Source organism: Chrysochloris asiatica, unplaced genomic scaffold (assembly GCF_000296735.1).
Source record: "Chrysochloris asiatica unplaced genomic scaffold, ChrAsi1.0 scaffold00155, whole genome shotgun sequence".
NCBI lineage: Eukaryota > Metazoa > Chordata > Mammalia > Afrosoricida > Chrysochloridae > Chrysochloris > Chrysochloris asiatica.
Genome location: NW_006408673.1, coordinates 5,595,300 through 5,620,477, shown reverse-complemented (window position 1 = coordinate 5,620,477; position 25,178 = coordinate 5,595,300). Strand labels below are relative to the sequence as shown.

Here is a 25,178-nt window from a genome sequence, read left to right as displayed (position 1 = left end):
TTATAGTAACAAAGGAAATACTTGCAAGTATAAAGAAGGGTTTCAGTCTCTTCTTTTCTTCTAGGCCCGCCCCTCCCCTCCCCCCAATTATTAAACACTAATAAGGAGCTCTGGTAGCATAGTGGTTACCAATCAGGCTGCAAACTGCCAGGTCAGCAGTTCGAAACTACCAGCTGTTCTGCAGGAGAAAAATGAGGTTCTCTGCTCCCGTAAAGATTTACAGCTGCAGAAACCCTGTGCAGGGTTGCTATGAGTTGGTCGACTCCACAGCACATAACCACCACCACCACTTAGTCCTGGTATGGCTCTGTGGGAATATGCACTGGACCACAAGGTAGGTTTGAACCGCAAGATCAGCGTTTCAAATTTACCAGTCACTCCTCAGAAACCCTATTCAGGGTCGATATGAGTCGGAACCAACTTACTGGCACTTAACAACAAAAACAGGAAGGGATGCCTTAAAAAAAAGTTTTGCTATTGTCATTTCCTTTTTTTTTTTTTTTTCTTTCAGTTTTACACTCATCATTTCATTACAATGATTACAACCTCCTCTGTGCATCATCATTCAACAGCATTTGCTTCTATTCCCTCTATTTTTGTTTTGTTTTGTTTTTTTCAGGGGGCGATATACACAAAAACAGGAGTATATAATCATTTAAACAACCAAAGGACACATTCTGCCAGCCTGCCTCCTGGCTGCCAGCACACAGCTTTTCTCTTTCCAGGAGTCTAGAGTCCTCAGCTGCTTTGTCTCTCCATGTCCTCATCCTTGCTTCCCTCTCTGGTGTCACTGCCTCTCTGGATAGGGTCCCACATTCCACTCATGCTCTTCTCCCTTGATGGTCCTAGGGTCCTCTGTTACTAGACTATAAGATTAACTGCTCCCCTCTTTTTGTTACAAAACTTCTACCTTTATAGTTGTGACAGTAAACAATTAGTCATGATAATAATTATTCACTATTGAATCATAAGAATCTTATCCCCATGTCTTTTCACCAGACCTGGCTAGACAAGACGAAAACTATTCAGTGGGGACTCTATCTTCCCTTGCACACTCTGAAACTAAATCCCCTCTCAAAAACTTGTAAGCCAGTCACTTCATGCCTTTATAGCCTCCCATGTTAGGTAGCCAGTGTCTAAGTAGCCCATCCTATCAACCCTGTATACAGAGGGGATAGGATTGATAGTTGATATGAAGACTCCTTTCTTCTCAGTTGGTATTTTGAGCTATTACATCCATAAGTATAGGTCAAGTTTATTGTCATTTCCTTTTTAAGAATTTTTATTTATTTTAAAAATATCCCCATTCACCCAAATTAGCATGTCTTTTAAAAAAGCATTGACTATTGATATTTGTAAAGTTAATATAAACATACTTCACCTCTGTATAATGTTAATCTTAACATTATTTTTTAAATTCTTACATTTGCATTTGTTGTTGTTGTTTGGTGCCTTTGAGTTGGTACCAGCTTATAGCAACCCTATGCACAACACAACATACTACTGCCCAGTCCTGTGCCAACCTCACAATTGCTGCTGCCACTGTGCCAGTCCATCTTGTTGGGAGGAGGTCTTCCTCTTTTTCACTGACCCTCCACTTTACCAAGCATGACGCCCTTCTCCAGGGACTGGTCCCTCCTGATAATATGTCTATAAAGTATGAGCGATGAAGTGTGGCCATCTTGGCTTCTAAGGAACATTCTGGTTTTAATTCTTCCATCACAGATGTGTTTGTTCTTTTAGTGGTCCGTGGTAGTTTTAATAGTCTGCTCCAGCACCATAACTCAAATGCATGAATTTTTCTACGGTCTTCCTTATTCATTGCCCAACTTTCGCATACATATGAGACTGTTGAAAATACCATGGCTTGGTTCAGGCACACCTTAGTTCTCAAACTAATGTCTTTGTTCTTGAACTCTTTAAAGAGGTCTTACACCTTCACACAGTCTTTAGAATTTACAAACTTTTTGCAAACAAGGTACTGTTTCAGCTTCACAATAAATAGACAGAGTAGGCATCTATTTTTCATAAGATGTTGCTGAGATTTAGATCATTTAAATAACTAGTTGAAATTTATATAACTAGCATTGCAAGAACTGGGGCTTGGACCTAGGTCTTCTGACGTCCAACATAGCATCCTTGTGCTTATACCACACTATCTTATGCCGGTACTATCAGTCAATCATTAGTTAATTTATAAAACCCTAATTTTGAACAAGTCCCTAGTACGTCTGCCATGGACATTAGACTACATGTACTGGATACCATTCCTTCTCCTCTTCCCTAAAATCAGCTTCTGTTTTTGAAAGTTTGTGTGTGTTTATGTGAAAAACATTTTCATAAGGAGCAGCTTAAATCTCATTCCAATGGGGCTGACTTAATTTGCAGAATACACAGAAATCTGAAATTAGATTCATAGCCTCTTCCATGATATCTTGTGTACAAAGTAATTTTGATACTAGTTTTATCTAAAATAATTGCAATTAGGATAAATATGTGTTTGTTGTTTTAACAATAAAAACATTAAATATTTTCTAAGTTTGGCAGAGAAGGAATGGAAAAAACCAAACTGATCAGTAATATGTAATAGCGAAGCTATCACAAGTGTTGAATTCAATTATATTTTAGCACTTAAGCCAAAAAAAAAAAAAAATTCCTCTTATTAGATTGGTATGGGGAGGCAGGGAGGTAATGCAGGTTGTAACAGGAAATTCTTTAAACATAAATCATGTTTTCTGGGCACAACCAGAACAGCAGAGGCAACAATAAAACCTTCCCCCGGCAGAAGGAATTATTTTCAGGCCACATTTTAGATTCAGTGGTGCAGAGTCTTGAGCTTGAGTTTTTTTTATTTGTCGCACAGCTGTCAAATAAAACATTAACTAGAAAATTTGTTCTGTCAAAAAAGGGATATTCTAGTGCTTGTGGTAATATTTGATATTAGTGTGTGGAGAGGTGGACTGGTACTCACAGAAACAAAAAAATAAAGGTTGAGGAACACTTATGAGATTATCAGAAAATAATTTACCAAAAAGAGCAGCAGGTATTTATGTGTGGTGATTTATTTAGGACTAGTGAACCTGGACCTCAGCCTCACAGCAATAACAAATATTGCTGAAGAAGGCTGCCAGGATAGGGAAAAGTAAACTTAAAACTACAGTGTTTTTCAGCAGTGAGCCCAAAGTAGAAATTGTAGAGAATAAGTCAGTCTGTATTAAAATAGGAAATCCTTTAGATGTAACTGCTTACACGTCACTTCACTGACACCTCGTCTAAATATGTTCTATCTTCTTATTCTCACTGATTGAAACCTAAATACTAGTTATCATATTTGTTCACCACTGTGTACATAGTGCTGTTGTTGTTATTAGTTACCATGAAGCCAATTCCAGTTTATGACCACCCCACGTGAACAGAGCAATACTGCTTCACAGGGTTTTCAAGGTTGTGCTCTTTCAGGAAAAGGTCACAGTCCTCTCTTGTGAGATAACACTGTGTGGATTTGAACTTCCAACTTTTGGGTTAGTAGTTCAGTGCTCCACTATCAGGAACTCTAAGAAGGCCTAGTCCTTGAAGTCCTTGTAGGAGACCAGTAATGTTGGTTGAATGAAGACGCATTGTGATAACATTCTGGGCAAAAATTTAAACAATAGGAAATTTTAGTTTAGGAAGAAACTAGTGATTGACTATACATTTCCCGAATATTCAATTATAGTATAGATAAAGTGATGCAATGGTTAAGCACCCCTCTGCTAGCCAAAAGGTTGGGGGTTCTAGCCCACCCAGCTGCTCTACATGAGAAAGACTTAGCAATCTGCTTCCATAAAGATCATTATCTAGAAAACCCTATGGGAGTAGTTCTACTCTAAAGAGCAGCCCTACCTAATAGCACACATATAGACATGATGCAGAGATACACTAAGTACTCCCCCCACCACTTCCTTAGTTTTGCTTTCCTTGTTTTCAGTTACCTACAGTCCTGTTGTAGTGCTTTAGAATAAGCAGTCAACTGCAAGGTCAGTTTGAACCACAAGGTTAATGGTTCAAATTCACTAACCACTCCTCAGAAATGCTATACAGGGTCTCTGTGAGTTGGAACCGACATGATGGCACTTAACAGAAACAACAATGGTCTACTATAGTCCAAAAATAGTAGCCCAACACTATGTCACAATGCCTATGATATTCACCTCACTTCCTCTCACTTGACATGTATTAAAATACATTATAATAAATGTACTTTGTTTTGCTGGGATCCACTATTAACACTCATGGAAGCAGCAGTCAAGAAATCAAAAGATGTATTGCATTGGGCAAATCTGCTGCACAAGACCTCTTTAAAGTGTTCAAGAGCAAAGATGCCAGTTTGAGGACTAAGATGTACCTAACACAAGCCATGGTAATGTCAGTAACCTCGTATGCAAGTGTGAGTTGGACAATGAATAGGAAAGCCTGTAAAATAATTGATTCATTTGAATTATGGTATTAGAGAAAAGTACCATGGACTTCCAGAAGACCAAACAAATGTGTGATGGAACAAGTACAGTCAGAATGTTCCTTAGAAGCCAGGATGGCGAGACTTCCTTTCTCGTACTTTGGAAGTGTGTGCTATCAGGAGGGACCAGTCCCTGGAGAAGGGTATCATGCTTGGTAAAGTGGAAGGTCAGCAAAAAATAGGAAGACTCACAATGAGCTGGATTGGTACAGTGGCAGCAGTAACAGGCTCAAACGTAAAAGCAATTGTGAGAATGGCCCAGGACTGGGCACTATGAGTCAGAACTTATTCAGCACCACTTACCAACAACAACGAGTACACTGTTACCAAAAAAATGGTTAAACAAACTTTGGTACATATACACAATGGAATACTGTGCAACAACACTAAAGAATAATGATTAATATGCAAAACACTTCACAACAAGAAAGAAGCTGGAGGACATTATACTGAGTGCAGTTGTTAATCACAAAAGGACAAATACTGTATGAGACTACTGTTATAAAAAATTTAAAGAATATTTTCTTGATAAAAGGCGTTCTATAATGGTTACAGTGGCTGGAGTGGGGTAATTATTCACTGACTAGAGGGAGTCCTGGTGTGATGCTGTAGAGTAAGCACTGGACTGCTAAACACAAGGTTGGCAGTTCAAAGCCACCAGCTGCTCCTCAAAAACCCTGTACAGGGTTGTTATGAGTCAAAACTGACTCCATGACCCTTAACAGCAACGACAACGGGTAGACACGTGATGGGGTAGGTAGTATACAACAAGAGGGAGATTGGGAGAGGAAAGATGAAGGTACTGCAAGATAGGGAGGAAGAGTTAATGTGAGTAGAGGCAAATACTGTTAATTGATTGTATATGGAAGAGATTACAATCATTGTTATGAAACAATATGATGTGTTGAATGTAAAATTGATCTGCTCTGTAAGCCGTCACTTAATTCACAATAAAAAGTTTAAAAAAAAAAATTATTTCAGTAGCTAAGTACAGATTTGACCTTTAGTTTTATAATTATTAATAATTGTATGTTCAGGTTTCTAAATTTGGCCTTATCCTCTGTGTAAGGTCTGCCTCTAATCTATCAGTTACTATCGCGTCAGTCCCAATTCATGGAGACCCTATGTGCGTCAGAGTAGAACTGTGCTCCTTAGGTTTGTTGTTGTTGTTAAGTGCCATTGAGTTGGTTCTGACCCATAGCAACCCAGTATAGGGTTTCCAAGGAGCTACTTATAAGTCTGAGCCACTAATCATGTGGTCCTGCGCTTAGCCTACAGCACCATACCAACCCAAACTCATGGACACATCCTGTGTGTGTCAGAGTAGAACTGTGCCCCTTGGGTTTTTGTGGCTAATTTTTTGGAAGTCGATCAGCAGGCCTTTCTTCTGAAACACCTTTAGCTGGGTTCAAACCACCAACCTTCCAGTTAGTAGTCATTGCTTAACTGTTCGTACTACTCAGGGATTCATTTTCACCAAGAAACTTCTCCATTTTCTCCTTTGTATAAATTGGATGAGTGAACGTTAGTATATTTTTTCCTAATTAATTTGAATTTTTTTCTTGTCCAATTTTTATTGAATGTCTTGAATTCATCTTACCATACTCTTAATTTGATACAAGAATTTTTAAATGCCATGTATCAACACATTTTAAATGGTGAACATTTTGAACATTTAACAGTAAAAACACCTCCTTTGATTGCTTTTCTCCCTCCTAATCAAAGAAGAAAAATTGATTGATTTAGCAATTTGAAATTTAATTGAATCTGATTTTACAACTACTTAAAGTGTTTTCAAGCTTATCCTACAGTGCTACATCAAGACTCCTAACAGCTACTTCTTCTTGTTGCTAAGTGCCATTGAGTCAATTCCAATTCATAGCAACCCTGTATAGGGTTTCCAAGGTTCAAAGCAAGCTTGTGGTCCAGTGCTTTTTCTACAATGTGTAAGACTGGCACCCATCAATGATAACACTGTATTTGATTTTCCACCTGATTTTCACAAAGTATATTTCAATATTTTATTTCTAAATTTGCAAATGTTAGCCTAATAAGCCTTTATTGGATTTATAAAAATCGAGAATTAAGAAAAAGATACTTCCTTAGTTTTATGTATTCTTAGACACCAAAATTTAATTGAGACCTTGACTTTAGAATACACTAGGAGTATGTGGACAGTGCACGTGGTTAACTTGATGAGCTGCTAACTGAAAGATTACAAATCAGGTTTACCTAGAAACACCTTGGAAGAAAGGCCAGGCCATTTATGACTGAAAACTCAGCCACTGAAAACTGAATGAAGCAAGTTCTACTCTGACACACATGGTATCACCATGAGTCAGAATTGACTGGAGAGCAAGTGGTTAGAATATGTTCCAAGTTAAGCATATAATTTGTTAAGGTGTTGTAATTTTGTTTTCAGCTTGGCAGTCTTTTTGTTTCTTAAAATGGTACTTTAATGACCCCACTGCACTCTTTTTTAAAATAACTTTATGCTGAATGTTAAGGATAGCCATTCTGAGACATATTCACATGTGTGTTCTGTCAACATTCATTTCAAAGGAAAATGTAAGCTGGAAACTATAGGGATGCAATAGATGGGCCATTACAGATACCTAATTCCTTACAAAAGTCTGTAAATTATAAACAGTCTATCTGTAAACAAAGATTCTGAAAGGTGAGGGTTTTACTTTTTTCTTAATACTTTGTGAGCATTTCTTCCTGTGTTTGAGGTCCCATACATAGTAAGTACACCTAGGATCTTCCCCTCTGCACTCTAGCCCTAGTCGTATAAACTAAACTGCCTTCACCTTGATTTCAGCAGCACCCATCCCAGGGAATGTCCATCACTGAGACAGTTAAAACAAAGAAAGAATGACCTGACTCAAATTGTAATTACAATAAATTAGTTCTTTTATAAAATCTTAGTTCATGTAATCCTGATTCGAAAATGGAGAAACCCTCCAAAATGACTTGAATTGTCTTGGTCTGTTGAATACTGTTGAATTTTTGGACTCAATGGGCCCATGTGACAGAGTAGAACTGCCTCCTAGGGTTTGCATGGTTATGGTACTTACGGTCTTCTTCCTGAGGAGCCACCAGCCTTTCAGTTAGCACCCAAGAACTTCCCCATTGTTCCACCAGGTTTCCTTATAAGGATAACTTAAAAAATAATGAAATGCTTTGATCTTCACTAATTCAGAGATGGGGTCCTGGTGTGGTGCTATAGGATAAGCATTTTGTTAACCACAAGAATAAGAACTTTCTAACCAAAAGGTCACTATGAGTCAGAATTCAAGAGCACCAGCCCCTCCATGGGAGAAAAGAGAGGTTCTCTGCAGTGCAAAGATTTACAACCTTACAAAGCCTAGATACAGGGTCACTGTGAGTCGGAATCAACTCGACAGCACTTAGCAACAACAACAAATTGAGAGTTGGGTTTGCTTCAGTGAAGTCTAAATTATAGAGTACTCTATCAAAAGGCAATCAGTTTTCGGTTTCTTTTGAGTCATACTCAAGAAATTGTAAAAGTGGTGCCCAATAAACATCATTCAGGGCCTGCTATTTATTCAGTTGGCATAATTGGATTGTAATTTGTAGGATGCATATGTACCTGCAAGGAGCTCTGGTAGCATAGTGGTTACGCATCGGGCTGTGAACCTTAACGTCAGCAATTCGAAACTACCAGCTGTTCCACGGGAGAAAGATGAGGCTTTCTACTCCCGTAAAGATTTACAGCATCGGAAACCCTGTACAGGATTGCTATGAGTCAGAACTGACTCCATGGCACATCACGATGACAACGATTTGTACCTACATAATGTTATGGTCCTCAAATACTATCCTTTTAAATAGTATTTGTTTAACATAGGCCTTTCAAAAAGTTTATTCTCACAGTTCAATTGATCTTTTATTCTTTTTAGAATTTAAAGAAATTTTTAGGTTTGATCAGGCCAAATTATTGTAAATTCTGAATGATGAAAATCATAGTTAATCTGGCCTTATCTTCTTGTAAATTATCTGGTCACTGGTAATTAGTTTTTTGTTGTGTTTTTTTTTAAATAGCAATTTTAAATGAAATGTTTTATGTTACAGGAAAACTGATCCAAGTGGTATTTGGCCATTGGGATGTTGTCACTTGCCTCACCCGTTCTGAGTCATACATTGGGGGAAATTGCTACATTCTCTCAGGATCACGTGATGCAACCCTTCTACTGTGGTACTGGAATGGAAAGAGCAATGGGATTGGAGATAACCCCGGCAGTAAGTACAATTTACTTTGTAAGTAAATGTTTACAAGTGGCAGGTAATAATAACATTTGCATGGAAGTTATCTTTTGCATAATAGTGAGAGTGAAGCAGAACTAGCAAGTATTTTTTAATCTTAGCTATAACTTAGGACAGGTCTACGTAGCCTTGTTGTTGACCATTGATAATTAAAATCCGAGCATGAAATCTCATTTTTCATATTACAGGTTTTGCTTATAATCTGAAAATGGTAGTTTTTCATTGGAAGTGACTGTTTTCAAAAAAAAATAAAGGTGTTTCATTCATGAACAATCAGCTATAATGCAAAAGAGCAATCGCATATTATCTTATTTATTGAATTCATATTTTTAAAGGCACAGACTAAAAATTATGATTTTGTGGAAACTAGTCTTTACAAAAATATGCTTTCATCTCCATATTAAAAGATAAAACAGGTCATAAAAGGCTAATATAGAATATTCAAATTGGCTCTTGGTTTTTCAGATGGGAAATGAAAATGTTCACCAACAGCCTTAAACATCTTTATGAAACTATGTTGAAGGCAGTAAAACAAAAAATGTGTAACCATTTAAAATTGTAATTCACAGAAGGCAAAAAAGGAAGCAGCTACCATTAAAACCAATCGCACACAGCTGCAGAAAAGAAATGACTTTAGAAAAACACATTAAGAAGTACGAAAAAAACAATTAAAGGGACCACCTGAAAAATTAGAATTTAATTAAAATGATTATGACAGCACTGAAAATTCTTACAATAATAACTTTAGATTTTTACTTCATAAGTAGAATATTTTAACTGCCCTTAAATATTTACAGTTTCTTAATTTAAAGCAAGTTGCATTGTGTTTAGTTAGGGAAGGACCATGCTGTTCCTGATTACTTTACCTGAATACTATAGGACTTCACTCAGCCTTAACTTAACCAAACAGTTCAATATGTTTAAGTCCATCATATTTTGGATCGATATTTTAAAGCTAAGCATAATGTTTAATATTTGTATGAAAGTGAAACTTTAATTTACTTAAATGCTAGTACAATTTTTAAGGAATTATATGCAAAGTATTTTTCAAAGCTGTTTCTGCTTTATTACGTGTATAATAGACTTTACTTAGTGTGGTGGGGTAAACAACATTTTTAGTCAATGAACATCTAATTTATATTTTTTTAATCAAAATGGGTCATTCCCAATTCAAACAGAATATGGAAACTCTAAGGTTTTAATGCTACGTATAAGATGGTCTTTGTCATCAGTTCAAATTTCAGTGTGTGTGATGGTTTCATACAATTATTCATGTCTGAGTATGTAAGTGTAATTATAATAAAAATTCAAAAGATGTGAACTTCAGAGATTTTCTTTTTAGCAGTCTTTTGAAAAGAACTGTATGTTTTTATTGTTGTTGTGTGCAGTGGAGTTGGTTCCGACTCAGCAACCCTGTACAGGATTTCTGAGGCTGTAAATCTTTACGGGAGCAGAAAGCTTCATCTTTCTCCCGCAGAACAGCTGGTAGTTTCGAACTGCTGACCATGAGATTAGCAGCCTGATTCGTAACCACTACACTACCAGAGCTTACATTCTAGCCCTTCTTCCTTTCTCACCTTTTATGATTTATTTTTTACTGTTTCAGTGAACCCAGTTACTGAGATTCATTGAACTATCTCAGGCAAACCCATATTTGACATACATAATAAAGCTACCATTTTGTTATTTAATCTCAAAATATTTAGGAACAAAGTTTCTTAGACACTGATTTTTTTTTTTTTTTTGGTAAAAAAAATCTCGTCTATAAATACTGTAAGATGTCTCATGCACCTGTGGTGCTCCAAACAAGGGGGAAAAATAGATTTTTTTTCTTTTTATATTTGTTGGCCCAATCATGTTTTACAGCTATACGTAGGCATTACTAATGTGTACTCTGAGAACTAGCTAAAAGCATATTAGCTATGCTTGTATTCAATTGCTGTTGCAGTTCAGAAATTTCAGTTTCAGTTTAGAATTTTTAAGCTTTTCCAGTTGTAGAAATATGGTGTGTGTGTTGTGTGTGTACATATTGAGCTTATAAATTTTTTCAGGGATGGTTTTTGCATGTGTCTTCTAAAAAATGAAGCAATATTGTTAGTACTGACCAAATCCTGGGGTTTAGAGTAAAGATAATCTAGTTCTATGCTTCACTGTCTTGTCTAAAAAATGAAAGCAACAATAGTAAGTGACTCAAGGTGTTATCAGAAGCACAGTATGCTTTGAGCAAATAAATCACACGCAAACACCATTTTGTTGGCATTAGAGTATATATTATTACATTATATTTTTTATACAGCAATTCATCTGTACCCTCTCATTGTCTGTAGGATGCTGGATATTAATTCCTACTAATGCCAGCAATGAAAAGGAAAAAAAAAAAAAAATAGAAGATTAACATAACAGCACATCTAATAAAATTTTAGAAAATTGTAATGCATCTTGACTAAATGTAATTACCTTTCCCAAAGTGATCCTTACTCCTTTCTGGCCCTTTTATAATGTCTGATATCCCAATTTAATTTTGCTTTATCTTTGAAGGATGAATCTGGGAGAAAGACAAATAGGCACTTTTTCATGTGATGAGAACTTAACAGACATTAGAATAGGAAAATGAACAAGCCAGACTAAGCGTAGCTAAATAAAATACCAAGCAAACAAAAACGAAGACTTTTTTTTTTTTACTGTGTGCAAACTGTGTTGGAAATATTCATGCAAGCTAGTTCGGGTTATACAGGCTCTGGCTCCTTGATGACTCCACGATGCAGCCATTGAAGTCCGAGCTTCTCAGATGAGGGGCTATAGGTTAAGCTTAATTCCACGTTCCTCTGTTGGGTACAATATAAGTGACCTTTATGAGGCATTTCTACATATATAATTACATTATGGTCTGTAACTGCATAAAATGCCTCAACTTAGATCTTTGAATTTAGGGTTTGTTTGTTTTTTTTCTCTATGTGAAAATATGTATATGAAAGAAAACTAGGCTAAGGCATTTTCTGACTCTGTTTGTCTCATTTAGGTATTTAGTTATTTTGTTTCAAAAATCAGGAGAATGAGCCAGTAATTTTACTTAATAGGGCCATAAACTTAAAACCTTTTTCTTCAGTACTGGTGCTCTATGTAAAATTGATCGCTTTGTGTCTGCTTTAAAAATGTTATCCAGTAGTCAGATCCATATTGCTTAGACAAAAATCAGACTAATTTAAATTGGGTAGAGCCTAGGTATGGCTTAATTTGAGGCTTTTTTAAAAAGGACACCAGTGTTTATGAAATCTGCCTACATTACATGGCAAAGCCTTCTTTTCTTATATAACAGATAGCTTTCATCTTTGACTCTATTGTCTTGTGATAGTTATCTTCTGTGGAATAAAGTAATTTTCTCAATGAGAAGAACATTTAAAATAGGATCCCATTTATTTGTGGATGTGTTTCATAAAATTACCCAAGAACATTTCGGTGAAGAATGTTTTCTCCGTGGAGGCAATACCTCTCTCTTGTCTTACTGCTCTTTGTGTTTTAGAACTGACTCCTGCCCGCCAAAAAGCTTTGCCTGAGATACGCATTTTCCCTTCAAATACCCGTAATGCTGTCCAGACTGCACATTGCCAATTTGGGGAGGGGGGGGGAAGAAACTGTTCCCCAATGCATTTAATTGATCTGGAAATATTTTAAACTTTGCAGTTACCATTTTATATGAGCAAGATGAGAAGGTCCAAATAGTTATTATTTATTCTATATATTTTTTAATATTATAACATTAATGAGATTTTAAAGATTAGACGGTTATAAGTGTACTGGTCTTTTTTTTTCAAGTCCAGATGATGAGCTTTAGAAGCAAACAGCTGCTGACTATGAGGGTGTTGCATGGATTTGTATGTGTAGTATTTCAACAAAGTAGTTTTCCATTCTCACATTCTGGTTTTGATTTGATTGAAAGGTGGCATTTTTTTTTTTTTTTTTTCCTGTCTTTGCAATCAGACATGGTAATCTAGGTCAGCTTTTTTCTTTATGGGATTGGCGTCTACTTGGGGGGAAAAACACACAAAAAACAACTATTTAAGTTTTTTTCTTAGCAACAAGATTCTGTTCCTTAAGAATATTTCAGCACCATTAATTAGAAAGAAGGTTTTATTAACCATAAGGCTAGCACTAACAGACCACAGAGCTGTTTTTAAAGTACTGTATGCCATAGCTGCCCTGTTTTTTCTCTGTCTAAAACTTCATTTTGCTTTACTCTCATCAATCACTTAAGTCATTACCGTAAATCCTACTGTTGTTAATTTTACTAGTATCACCCTAATGAGACATTCCTGCTATAATTAAAAATGAATTCTAACTTTAAGGCATTCTAAATTTTTTTTTTTTAATGAATTTAGAATGATCTTGCCATGTGACCATAAATACCACTGATATACACACAGACTACTCATCAAGTCTGTAAGGAGAATGGGATCATCGTAGGTCCAGGTATAGATTATTTACTGGTTGCCTCTGTACACATGTGCTTATGCATATGTATATTTTTGTGCACATATTTAGGAATTATGACTTTTTTATCGTAAAGCCCAATATGCTTTACTGAAGCTACTGATAAACCCTTATTCTTTGTCTTGCCAAAAATCGGTGGATGTAACAAAAACGTTATGAGTCTCCGTAAGTAGGTGTCCTAGAGCACCATCTGCTGGATGCATTTGGGGACTTGATGTTGGCAATGTGAAAATGTGCATTTCACAAGGCAGGTGTATTTTGTCTTTAATTGCCTGTGATGTATATTTTTTTAAATGGGCCATACATGTCAAGGTGTGTACATGCTGTGTTGAACTCTAGGAGTCTGTAAAAAGAAATTACTTTCTTCCTTCTTTTGCTCCACCTAACTTGGTTTGAGAACTTTACAATAAATATTTTGTTTAAGGAAAAAGTAAGCGTAATGCATGTCTAATGAAATAAGCCATCATGAGATCAGCTAGCATCTCATTGATAACATGTCTTTAGCAAGCCATAGTTGGAGAAAGCTGTATGGGTAACATTTTGAATTTAGGCTTCTTATAAGCACTAGGAGAGTCCTGGTATAGCGCTGTGGGCTAATGTGCCCAGACTGCAAAGCCATTTAAACTGCAAGGTCGGCGGTTCAAGTTTACCAGCTGCTCCTTGGAAACCCTATACAAGGTCACTGTGGGTCAGAATCAACTTGATAGCACTTAATAACAGCAACAACGTAAGCACTAGATTCTGAATATGAAGACAGAGCTTGAAATAAGTAGCCTTTTGATGTCCAGGGTATGACTCTTTGTCAAGAACATGAGATTTCCAGTATGTGTCTCATCAAGAGCTTCCCCTCCTGGCCTCCGTGTGTTGTGCACTGTTGCACGAACACTAAGCTGCCTGCATTTTTTAATTTTCCCCTTGAAGACTTCAGCAAGTAGGGTTTTGAACCCAGTTTGTTGGTAGTGTTCGAGTTCAGGTGACATTAAAACTACATCTATGAAATTCTCCAGAAGGTCCAGGATGTTTAGTGCTCCATGATATAATGCAGGCCCTCAAGCTTCAGCAAAACAACTCTGTATTTACTGCTTGTAACTAATAGTAGATGTGGTAAAAGGAATTATATTCATATGGCAAATGAATACAACCTTAATGTGCACCATATGCAGAGTGGTGGGGTGATGTGCCAATATATCACATTTATTTACCTTGTTTGGTTGCAAAGGAAAAAATGACTATACCATTCAGCCCATAGGCTGTAGTCACATAAATAAGATAACAGGAGAATGAATGATTTATGCCCTTGAATTGAAACTGAGTGTCTTCATATGTGGGCTTTAATACAGCCACACCAAAATAAAGTTGTTTGCTGAATACTCTATGCTCAGATAGGAAATTTCCTTTCAAACAATTGCTTGAATTAGTCTAAGAAAGTACAAATTCCTTTTAGTCAACCAACTACTCTGAGATAGGATCTCAGAGAAATTTTTGAGTATGTCTTCTTTCACTTGAGAGATTGAATATACCCCCAAATTGTTAGCTACTTCCCTTGGCTTTAGAAAGCTAAAAGTGGGATATTTCTGCTTTCAGAATTCAGCAAAATCGTGTGTTTGGGTCTGGGGGAGTGACGTACTTGCTATAAAAATACTAAGGATGCATTTAATTAAGACCTCCTGGAATAATATATTAGACTGGCTGACTTTACCACCTTCCAAAATGTCTGTCCCATTAGAGAAATTATATGACAGCTTTGTTTATATGTACCTCACATTGTACTGTAGATATTGCTGATAATTATGAAAAAAGAACCTTTTTACAGGAAATTTAATACTTTAATATTAGACTGATGGTTTTGTTTACAAAGCAACAGTTACGTGACGTTTTTTCAGTTACCTCAGTTTCCATGTACCATGCTCACTAATAAGACTTTAGAAAGGAGCGGTTTACAAGTGATGTAAACAATTGCTTAAAAATAGCATTCTTGATATTTTGACATTAGCATCACCTAGTTAGTATATGATTGCATTTTACTTACCTGCTAATTGTTCTTTCTCTTTTTTCATATGTAATTTTTCTCACATTTAGATGGATTTAGTCAGACTTCAGATTATAGATTTGAAGTATTGTTTGGGTAACAAAAAAATCTTAAGAACTCTTTCTCCCTTTTGTGGCTTAAAACTACTTGACTGTCAGATTTTTGTATTTTTATTTTTTAGCTTATGCCTTTCTACAACTGAGGAATTTGTTTTTATTTCCTTGGGGTGAGTGGGGTCAAGATGTTTTTAATAACTCAAGATGTGAAAACCCTCTCTGGTGCTTTGCTTCTATATCTTTAAGAAAGGAACCTGAAAATATTGAAGAGATATACGAAGAGTTTTATATGATTTGATTAGTGAGTGAGTAAAGTTAGGTAGTTAGGGTCACTATGGGTTGGAAATGACTTGAAGGCATATAATAACAAAAGTTAGGTATCTAGGATATATAGGTTATAAGACTATAGGAAAAGTACTGAATTGAAAACCATAAGGTTGATGGTTCAAACTTACCAGCTCCTCCCTGGAAACCCATACAGGGGCATGATGAGTCAGAACTGACTTGATGGCACTTAACAACAAACATACCCGGAGTCCTGATGTGGCACTGTAGGATTATCACTGGACTGCTAAGGCGCAGGGTCGGCAGGTGAGATCCACCAGCCTTTCCTTAGAAACCCTTTACAGGGTCGCTGTGAGTTGGAACTGGCTCAACAACATTTCACAACAACAGTAAGACACCCATATGCAGCTACAAGACCTCTAGAAGAACTAGAGGCAAGACAAGTCCATCGGTGGGGGATGAACAAATGAAAGCAATTAGTCTTACCAAAGTGGGAAAACACGTCTATTCATTTAAAAAAAAAGTATGATATGTCCATATATTGAAATAGATGCAGACATTAACAAAGATATTATACATTGATGATATTGTTAACATGAGAGGATGTGCTCTCTGTATAGCTAATTGTGAAAAATCACTCAACTGTATGTAAAGTGGAAATTTTAAAGTATGTATGCCTATATGTGTATATGCTTATATTGTATTCTATGTAACGTAAACATGGAATGATAGGTAGTAAAATGTTACCAGTGGTTATCTATGTTGTTGTTAGTGTCATCGAGTCAGTTCTGACTTACTCTGCGACGCTGCATAGAGTTTCCGAGGAATAGGCTTATGGATTTGAATTGTGGACCTTGCAGTTAGCAGTTCAGGGCTTAGGTAGTGTTATTTGGAGGCCAATTTTCAGTTTCTTTGTGATAATTTATTAAACTATGTATTAAAACAATGAGTATGTCTATGATAATCAGAGACAATAAATGTGTTTTCCTCTTGGAAAGAGGACCTTTATAATATTCTTTTATTCAATGTCCCTGGATTCTTACCTACCAGAGCTCTTTAGCAATTATATCAGAATTTTTTTTTTACATTAGGGACAACACACTTCAATTTCTGGAAATTATACTTAAACTGTGTCCACCCCTCCTTGTTTTAGACTTTCCCACATTCCCTGACACAATTATCTGCAAAAATTCCAATACAAGTACTAGAGACATCTAGTAGCTTAGAGTCCAGGGACACTGAGCAAAGGAATATTAAATAATTAGGTGCTTTCTCCAAAGTAAAAATGCCTTTATTGTATCTGATTATCACAAGCATACTCATTATTATAAAACAGATATTTTAGCAAATTGTGACAGAGAAACAAAAGTAATGAAAATCATCTCTATTTGGCTTTCATGAAGCCTAAAATTAACTATTACACTTTTGTTGAAAGGAGCGTTTGTAACAGAGGTGTGTCTTGTGTTGCTGCTGCTACTAGTATTACTATTTTGGTGTTGTTATTGTTAAGTGCCGTTGAGTCTGTTCTGACTCATAGCAACCCTGTACAGGGTTTCCAAGAAGCATGTGGTGGGTTTGAACCATCAACCTTGTGTTTAGCATTCCATTGCTTATCCTACTGCGCGCCATGCCATGATACTCAAGAGGTGCTCAGTACATCATGACTGTGTGGATCATGACAAATTATGCATACTTTGCAAAGAATGAGTATTCCAGAACACTTGATTGTGCTCATGAGAAACCTGCACATAGACCAAGAGGCAATTGTTAGAACACAACAAGGGTGTACTGAATAGTTTCAAATCAGGAAAGGTGTGCATTGGGATAGTATCTTTTCACCATATTTATTCAATCTGTATGCTGAGCAAATAATCCGAGAAGTTGGATTATATGAAGAACAGGTGACATCAGGATTGGACGAAGACTCATTCACAATCTGCGATGATACAACCTTGCTTGCCGAAAGTAAAGAGGACTTAAAATACTTACTGATGAAGATCAAAGTATGAATTGCACTTCAATGTAAAGAAAACAAAAATCCTCACATCTGGACCAATAAATTAACATCATAATAGACAGAAAAAACACTGAAGTTTCCCATGACTTCATTTTGTTTGGATACACAATTGACACTCACGGAAGCAGCAGTCAAGAAATCAGACAAATTGCATTAGGCAGATCTGCACAAGACCTCTTACAAGTGTTAAGGAGCAAAAGTATCAGTTTGAGAACTAAGATGTGCCTGACCTAAGCCATGGTATTTTCAATAGCCTCATATGCATGTGGAAGTTGGCAGTGAATATGGAAGACAGTAGAAGAATTGATACATTAGAATTATGGTATTGGAGAAAAATAATAAAAGTACATTGGGCTGCCAGAAGGACAAACAAAGCAATCTTGGAAGAAGTACAGTCAGACTGCTCCTTAGAAGTCAGGATGGTGAGACTTTGCCTCTTGTACTTTGGCAAGTTAACAAGAGAGACCAGGCCCTAGAAAAGGACATCATGCTTGGAAAAGTGGAGAGTCAGTGAAAAAGAAGAAGATGAATTGATACAGTGGCAAAAACAATGGGCACAAACATAACAGTTATGAGGATGGTACAGAACTAGGCATTGTTTCTTTCTTTTGTGCACAGGGTTGCTGAGTACAAACCAACTTGACGGCACTTAACAACAACATATCAGGCACCATCATAGGCACATCACATATTGACTCATTAATCCAAATAATAGCCTAGTATTATAACTACTACTTTTAATTTTAATTTTATAGATGAGGCACAAAGAGATTATGAATATACCATTATGCTCTGTGCTGGGCCTCTGAGCTCTTAGATTTGCTTAGTGGGACCTACCCAAGGGAGGTTACATAGCTAGCAAGTGCTGGAGCCTGGATTCAACTCAGGCAACCTAGGCTAGAAGCCCCATTCTGAACCATTATATAACACTACGTTTTTTATTTGATCCAATTAGATTATAAAACAAAATTTGAGACAACCCTATCACTAAATCATTCTGTGTAAATGCAAAGGACATATAGAAACACTTTTGTTATACTGAGTTCTTATAATAGTACATTGTATTTTTTGACACAATTTTGTATTATTTTACTATTATAACACATCTTAATGGTATTCTAGCACATAGTTATGGATATGTTCTCATAAAATCCTATTTTCTCACATTGTCTTGGTTAGAGGATGATTCCATTTTCCTAAAATTTTATACATATACACTGGAGCTTTAGAAAAAGTTCATGGAAAAATGGAATTACCTCATAGAGATGGAGGAGAAAGGTTATAATCCAAGGATTTAGTATCATTTATAGTTGAGAATTGTACCACCACTAGCTACCTTGTCCTGCATGAAAAATTCTATTATTTACAGTAAGAGTCTAACAATTTACTGATGGTTGTCACATTCTAACTATAGCTATGATTTATACTGTGCAGCATATATATTTAATCAAATAAGCCTTTTTTTTTTTTCCACCAAAGAGACCATAATGACTTAGGGGAGGAGCTTATGGAGGGGGAATAACTTCAATAGATTCCAAATTGTTTGTTTCTCTTTATATAATTAAAATGTAGTAGTATAATTCCCATTGAAAAATTAGGAAGCTAATGAGAAAGGTTTAAAAAAGCATCTAACAGCTAACCTCATTTCTCTTTTAGCATAGCCATTTCCTCTCTTGATTTACCTTTATGGTGAGCCACATGAGAAAAGAGTTCAGTATTCACAAGAATGCTTTGTAGTAATCAAAATGTAATTAAAATGGAACAAAAGGTGTATGTAAAATATCTACCTTTAGGCAATACTGGCACATATACTGTATAATATTTAGATTTTATGTGTTTTGGGTGTTTTTTTTTTACCTATCTGAAAACATTATATATTTTTCAAAACAAATTGGTGTTTTATTTCAAAATGAGTACTCTTTTGAAATGATTTTACTTTTTTACATGAAGGTTTTAGCTTTTGTTTTGCTTCTTACCTATTGAAGAGGACAGATGATATCAGGTTTTACTAATGTAGAAAATCATCATAGTTGTTTTTATTTAAGGATTTTATTAATTAAAGTTAAATACTAATTTTGCATACAAATTCAAATTGTAATAAACAGTTTGGACTTAAGTACGTTTGATGTGGCGCTGTGGGATAAAGCACTGGACCACAAGGTTGGTTTGAACCATAAGGTCAGCAGTTCAAACTCACCAGCCACTCCTTGAAAACCCTATACAGGGTCTCTATGAGTCAGAACCAACTTGACAGCATTTAACAACACAGCAACAATAACAGTAGAAGTTTAAAAAATTGTACCCAAGTCCAGACTATTAATTACAATTTGAACTTATATACAAAATCGGTATTTAGATTTAATTAATAAAATCTTTAAATAAAAACAGTCATGGTAATTTCCCACATTTTTATAACTGCCTCTTCCAGTGATAAGAAAATGTGTCCTAATGGTACAATTATAGGTAGTCATAATATATAGGCTTATAGTAAGGTCAACAAAAGGAGCCCTGGTAACAAACACAGTGGTTACATTAAGAATCAGGCTGCTAACTTCAAGGTCAGCAGTGTGAAACTACCATCTGTTCCGTGGGAGAAAGATGAGGCTTTCTGCTCCCGTAAAGATTTGCATCCTCAGAAACCCTGTGCAGGGTCGCTATGAGTTGGAACCGACTCCACGGTACTTAACAACAACAACAACAACAACAACAGCAGCAATTCAAACCCATCAGCCACTCCATGGGAGAAAGATTAAACCATGTGCTTCTGTAAAGATTTACAGCCAGAGTGCTCCTTGGAGGCTAGGATGGCCAAACTTCGTCTCTCAGACTTCAGACTTATTGTCAGGAGGGACTAGTCGCTGGAGAAGGATATCATGCTTGCTAAGATGGAGGGTCAGAGAAAAAGAGGAAGACCCCCAACCAGATGGATTACCCAAGTGGCAGCATCGATGGACTCAAGCGTGGCAACAGTAGTGAGGTTGGCCCAGGATCGGGCAGTGCTTCGTTCTGCTGTGCATAAGGTCACTATGTGTCGGTACCGACTCGATGGCACCTAACAACAACAACAAATAAATGTTATTGAATGAGTGAAGACATTGAAAATTTTAATATTTGACCCAGGAGACATCTAAACTGCTAATCGGAAGAAATTATTTTTATTTCTATAAAACTATTGTTAAGTGCCATCATGTCAGTTCCACCTCACAATGACCCTGTATAGGGATTCCAAGGAGCGGCTGTAAATCTTTACAGGAGCTGAAAGCCCCATCTATCGCCCAAGGAGCAGCTGGTAGATTCAAATTGCTGACCCTGTGGGTTGCAGCCCAACTTGTAACCCACTATGCTACCAGCATTTGTTGTTCTTGTTGTTGTTAAGTGCCGTCGAGTCAGTTCTGACCCATTTGTTGTTAGCGACCCTGTATAGGGTTTCCAAGGAGCGACTGGTGAGCTGAACCGCCGACCCTGTAATTCAAATGGCTTTGGAGTCTGGCGCATTAACTCACAGCGCCACACCAGGACAATACTTACCAGCCTAGTACTCAATAAAACTCAGAATGATGAAGTGTTGAAAAAATGGTGAATGAATGAAGGAGATTTGCTTTCTGATAATAACAACATATTTAAACCACTAGTGAGAATTTTACAATGTATTTTTAATTGTTTTAATTTTCTTAAGATTAGAACTTTATTCATTTTTAAAAAGTAACTTTAAAAATTGCCATATGTAAATGTCAGGTCTATTTTTATCAAGCGTGTTAATCCCCTTTGCCTTAAATAATATTTGTTTTCAAAATATGTATTTTTCTCATTGGATAATTTACCAAGCAGGGTCCTTGAAAAATTACTGCTTCCTCTTTTTATATACTTTAAGTGGTTCCGAGTCCATTTGTTGGAGGAATGTACTTAATATTATGAAAGCACCAAAGAAGCATGCTTAGTAAAAACATTGACTATATTGCCTAGTGGTGTTACAGCCTTTCACCTAATTATTTTAAAGCATAAGTCTAATGTAAATACTAAATGAGTGTTACAGAGATTGTGTATTGTTTGAATGGAAGTTAGGTTGTTAAGATGGTCTAAGTTAGGACTGATATTCAGTATTCTGTGCCAAGAAAAGCACACCAGTAAAAACTGGTGCATCCTGGCATTTCTGGCAGGATTTGAACTGTCTTTAATCTCATTTGACTTGTTCATCTTCCTTTAAGGCCATCCATAAAGATGCATTGGGTATCCTTTTCAGCCTTTGGTTGGATTTGCATCAATAGTCATAAACCTGCTCTCTGGACAAAGACGCGCTTTCCTTTGAAGTAACTGTTCAAGCTTTTCAAAGCATCTCTAGAAGTCTATCCTCTTTTTATTTTTCTTTAAGGAGAGTTTGAAGCATAGACCCTTAAACTAGTAGCAAGATAAATTTTTCTTGAAGCATTATTGAAAGCCATGACAATTTTTCAAGAAGCAAGACTTTAAAAGGCTGTTAAGGGAATCTGTTCTGCTTTATGATCTAGTTTTTGGTAGATCCTGCTAGCTCAGAAAGCAAAAAGTAAAGATTGTTTGTATCCATTAACCACTGCAAATTTTTATCACACAACTTAGCCTGATCTTTTCCAGAAGACTTTTTTCCTGCTCTTTATTTGATTTAGAGACGTCACTGAGAGATGGTGGTAGCTTTCGGGTCTTTGGAAAAATTATATATGTGATGTTGTCTTATTTAAGTTGCATTCCCCCCCCCAGGTACTAATGTTATGGGCTGACAAGAGGTTGGGAGGGGCAGATTTAGGTGAGTGCTGCAAGGAGAACGAGTTATATAGCTCCTAGATTTTATTTCTTGGCTTTCCAAACAGAAATATGCACAAACATGTATGGGGTCTTGCCTTTCCTTTCTGTGGGATGTTATCACTTGCGCTCTGCTCTGATCCAGGATGATGTATAACAGCGTGACTTCAGAGAAAAAGAGAGTGTCTGTGAACCACATAGAAACCCGCTGCTCTGCCTCCCATATCCTCTCTGCCCTGGGTTCTCAAAATGCCTACAGAGATTAGTATGAACCCATTTGATTTAAATCCCATACCGTATAATTCCATTGACTAATTCAGATAGCTAATATTTAAAATATTTGGTTTATTGGAACCTACAAAAAATCCAGCCAGTACTGATTTTCAGCATACTTTTTGATGAAGAGAAAAGATAAAGAGTGCTTAGTCTATATAGCAGATAAGTCTTTAAGACTGGAAACAGCTTTTCTTAGGGGAAATGGTATCTGTCTATATATTGCTATGTGTAGATTTTTAGCGACCACTAAATGTACATTTCCTATAGCTGACATTAGGCCATGTAGTCCTTTTTTTTTTTGTTACTGGGAATCTAGTGACTATGTGAAACCAGTTCCCTGAAAGGAGCCTAACAATCATAAATCTACCCTTATGCTTTTCATTTGTTTTCTGTGTGTATGTGTTTTCCTGTTTTGTATTTCCTGAATTGTCTAACCGGCTTCCTGGATTAGGAAATGTTTTGCCAAACTTTGAAACTCCACTCCTTGCTTGCATTGAACAGGTCTTTCTTTAAAGATCTGACTGTAAGAAAAGAAAAATCTTTTTTTCAGTTTTAAAATGACTTTGTTGTGTTTTGTCTGTGTGTATGCATTCTGATTTGTGAACAACAACAAAAAAACGATTGCTATAGACTACGGAAATTATTAGTATTTTGCAAGTAAAGCATACTAAGAGAAATCTTAATTATGAGTTTATAAAAATGAATGCTTATATTTTAATTCATTTTGTCAGGTTAATCTAGAGACTCCCTAAACTCTTTAATTACAGAAAACTGTCAATATTTCAACTTTTACATTGAAAAGAAGAAATACAATAGACAGTAATCATCTCCCTCCCCCTCTCTTCCCCTGAGAACATGTTCTTAGATCTAAAAAAACAAAAAGTTAGCGCTGACATGTTTAAGTGACAGTGTCCTTTGACTTACCCATCTGTCTTTTGTTTACTTTGGCTTGGACATAGATTGCTTTCAGTTACCATCAGTTTTCCTTCAAACTTTTGCTTTCCACTGAAGAATCAATACCAAGGCAATTCAATTTAAAACACAAATCTCTCACCCCAGCCCCACAAAATGGCAACTTATTAAAAGAGAACAATCCTACCAAAGATGTATTCCTTTACCTCTTAATGATCTTAAAAAGTTGTCAGTAGATATAATTAAACATTCATTTCAAAAATAACACTGTTTTTCATGGAATGTTGAGGTTCTTGGGAAAGGAGGGGAGGAATGCTATGAATCAGAGTATTTGTGACTTTAAAACACAGCATACTTATTAACAATTTTCATGGCAAGTTTTTATCTCTATTAGAGTTAATTTTCTTATGATGGTTAACTAATTCATACTGGACTGTATTTATTTACTTACTTTTTTTTTTCCCTTTCAATTTTTCCAAATTTGTGGACTTCTTAAAGGGAAGAAAAAAGTTCATATGACCTTTTCTTTGTTTTGGGAAATGTCAAGTAAACTTTGTAATTATGTTGGACTTCGTTTCAGAAATCAGTTGCTGAGCTCTGAATCAAATGAAACCATGCACCTTGTTCCACTTACCTCCCCCCTCCCCTTCCTTTTAGTAAGTCACTTACCCTTTGTCACCCAGGACGCAGGCCAATTCCAGCATCTGGCAGCACACAGCACAGCCAGGGCTGTGCAGTTTCATACAATGCCCAGACACCAAAAGCCATGAAGGACACTAGGGGATACAGCTGTGTAGTGTGATTGTACTAATCATGCTCCTGGGTGTAACATCCTGGGCTGGGGTGCCAGCTAGCCAGCAAGTGAAGTAGGACAGGAAGCACTGAGACCAGGCCCCTGCCCTCATAATAGAAGTCCTAGTGGTTACAAATCGGGCTGCTAACCTCAAGGTCGGCAGTTCAAAACTACCAGCGGTTCCACGGGAGAAAGATGAAGCTTTCTGCTCCCGTAAAGATTTAGAGCCTCGGAAACCCTGTACAGGGTCACTGTGAGTCGGAACTGACTCCATGGTACTTAACAACAACAGCCGTTTCCTGGTCATGGAACTTGTACATTCTGTGAAATCTGTTTGTCCACCCCACCCCACCCCTGAGAAAAACACAGGAATATAGGAATATTTTGCATGAGATGCTATAGAATTTTTGATAAAACAGCTTGGAAATGAAATTCGTTTTTTCTTTTCTTTTTTTTTTTTTTTCTTTAGCAGTGTGTGCCTTCGTAGTAGGTTTCTGATGGACTTTCTGTTACCTAACAGATTTCTCTCCTTAGAGGGGAGACTGCTGCAGGGATAGCCAAGTGGTGTCTGGGATTGGTCCAACAATTTATTCTTTTCCCCAGAGTTCCATAGCTGGTGGTATCGACTTACTTTCTGGGCATATCTTCTTCTTTTTGATTACACAGTATCATTCATCAACCATACTATAAAGTCAATCCTAATCAAGAAAATATAAGATTACTATCAGAATCCAGTTCTCTGTTCTATTTATAAAAGGCTTTTTGTG

At 36.5% G+C, this 25,178-nt stretch overlaps 1 protein-coding gene across 2 annotated transcripts in view; it reads left to right on the top strand.

Annotated features, from left to right (window-relative positions):
• The window catches only part of LRBA (LPS-responsive vesicle trafficking, beach and anchor containing), a 944,588-nt gene that overhangs the window by 907,100 nt on the left and 12,310 nt on the right, over positions 1-25,178 (top strand). The window contains exon 52 of one of the 2 annotated variants that reach the window (XM_006870875.1): positions 8,591-8,755. In XM_006870875.1, coding sequence (XP_006870937.1) covers positions 8,591-8,755 — 165 coding nt within the window. Of the gene's footprint in view, positions 1-8,590; positions 8,759-25,178 lie in introns of both variants that reach the window. The other variant, XM_006870876.1, reaches the window with a different exon arrangement.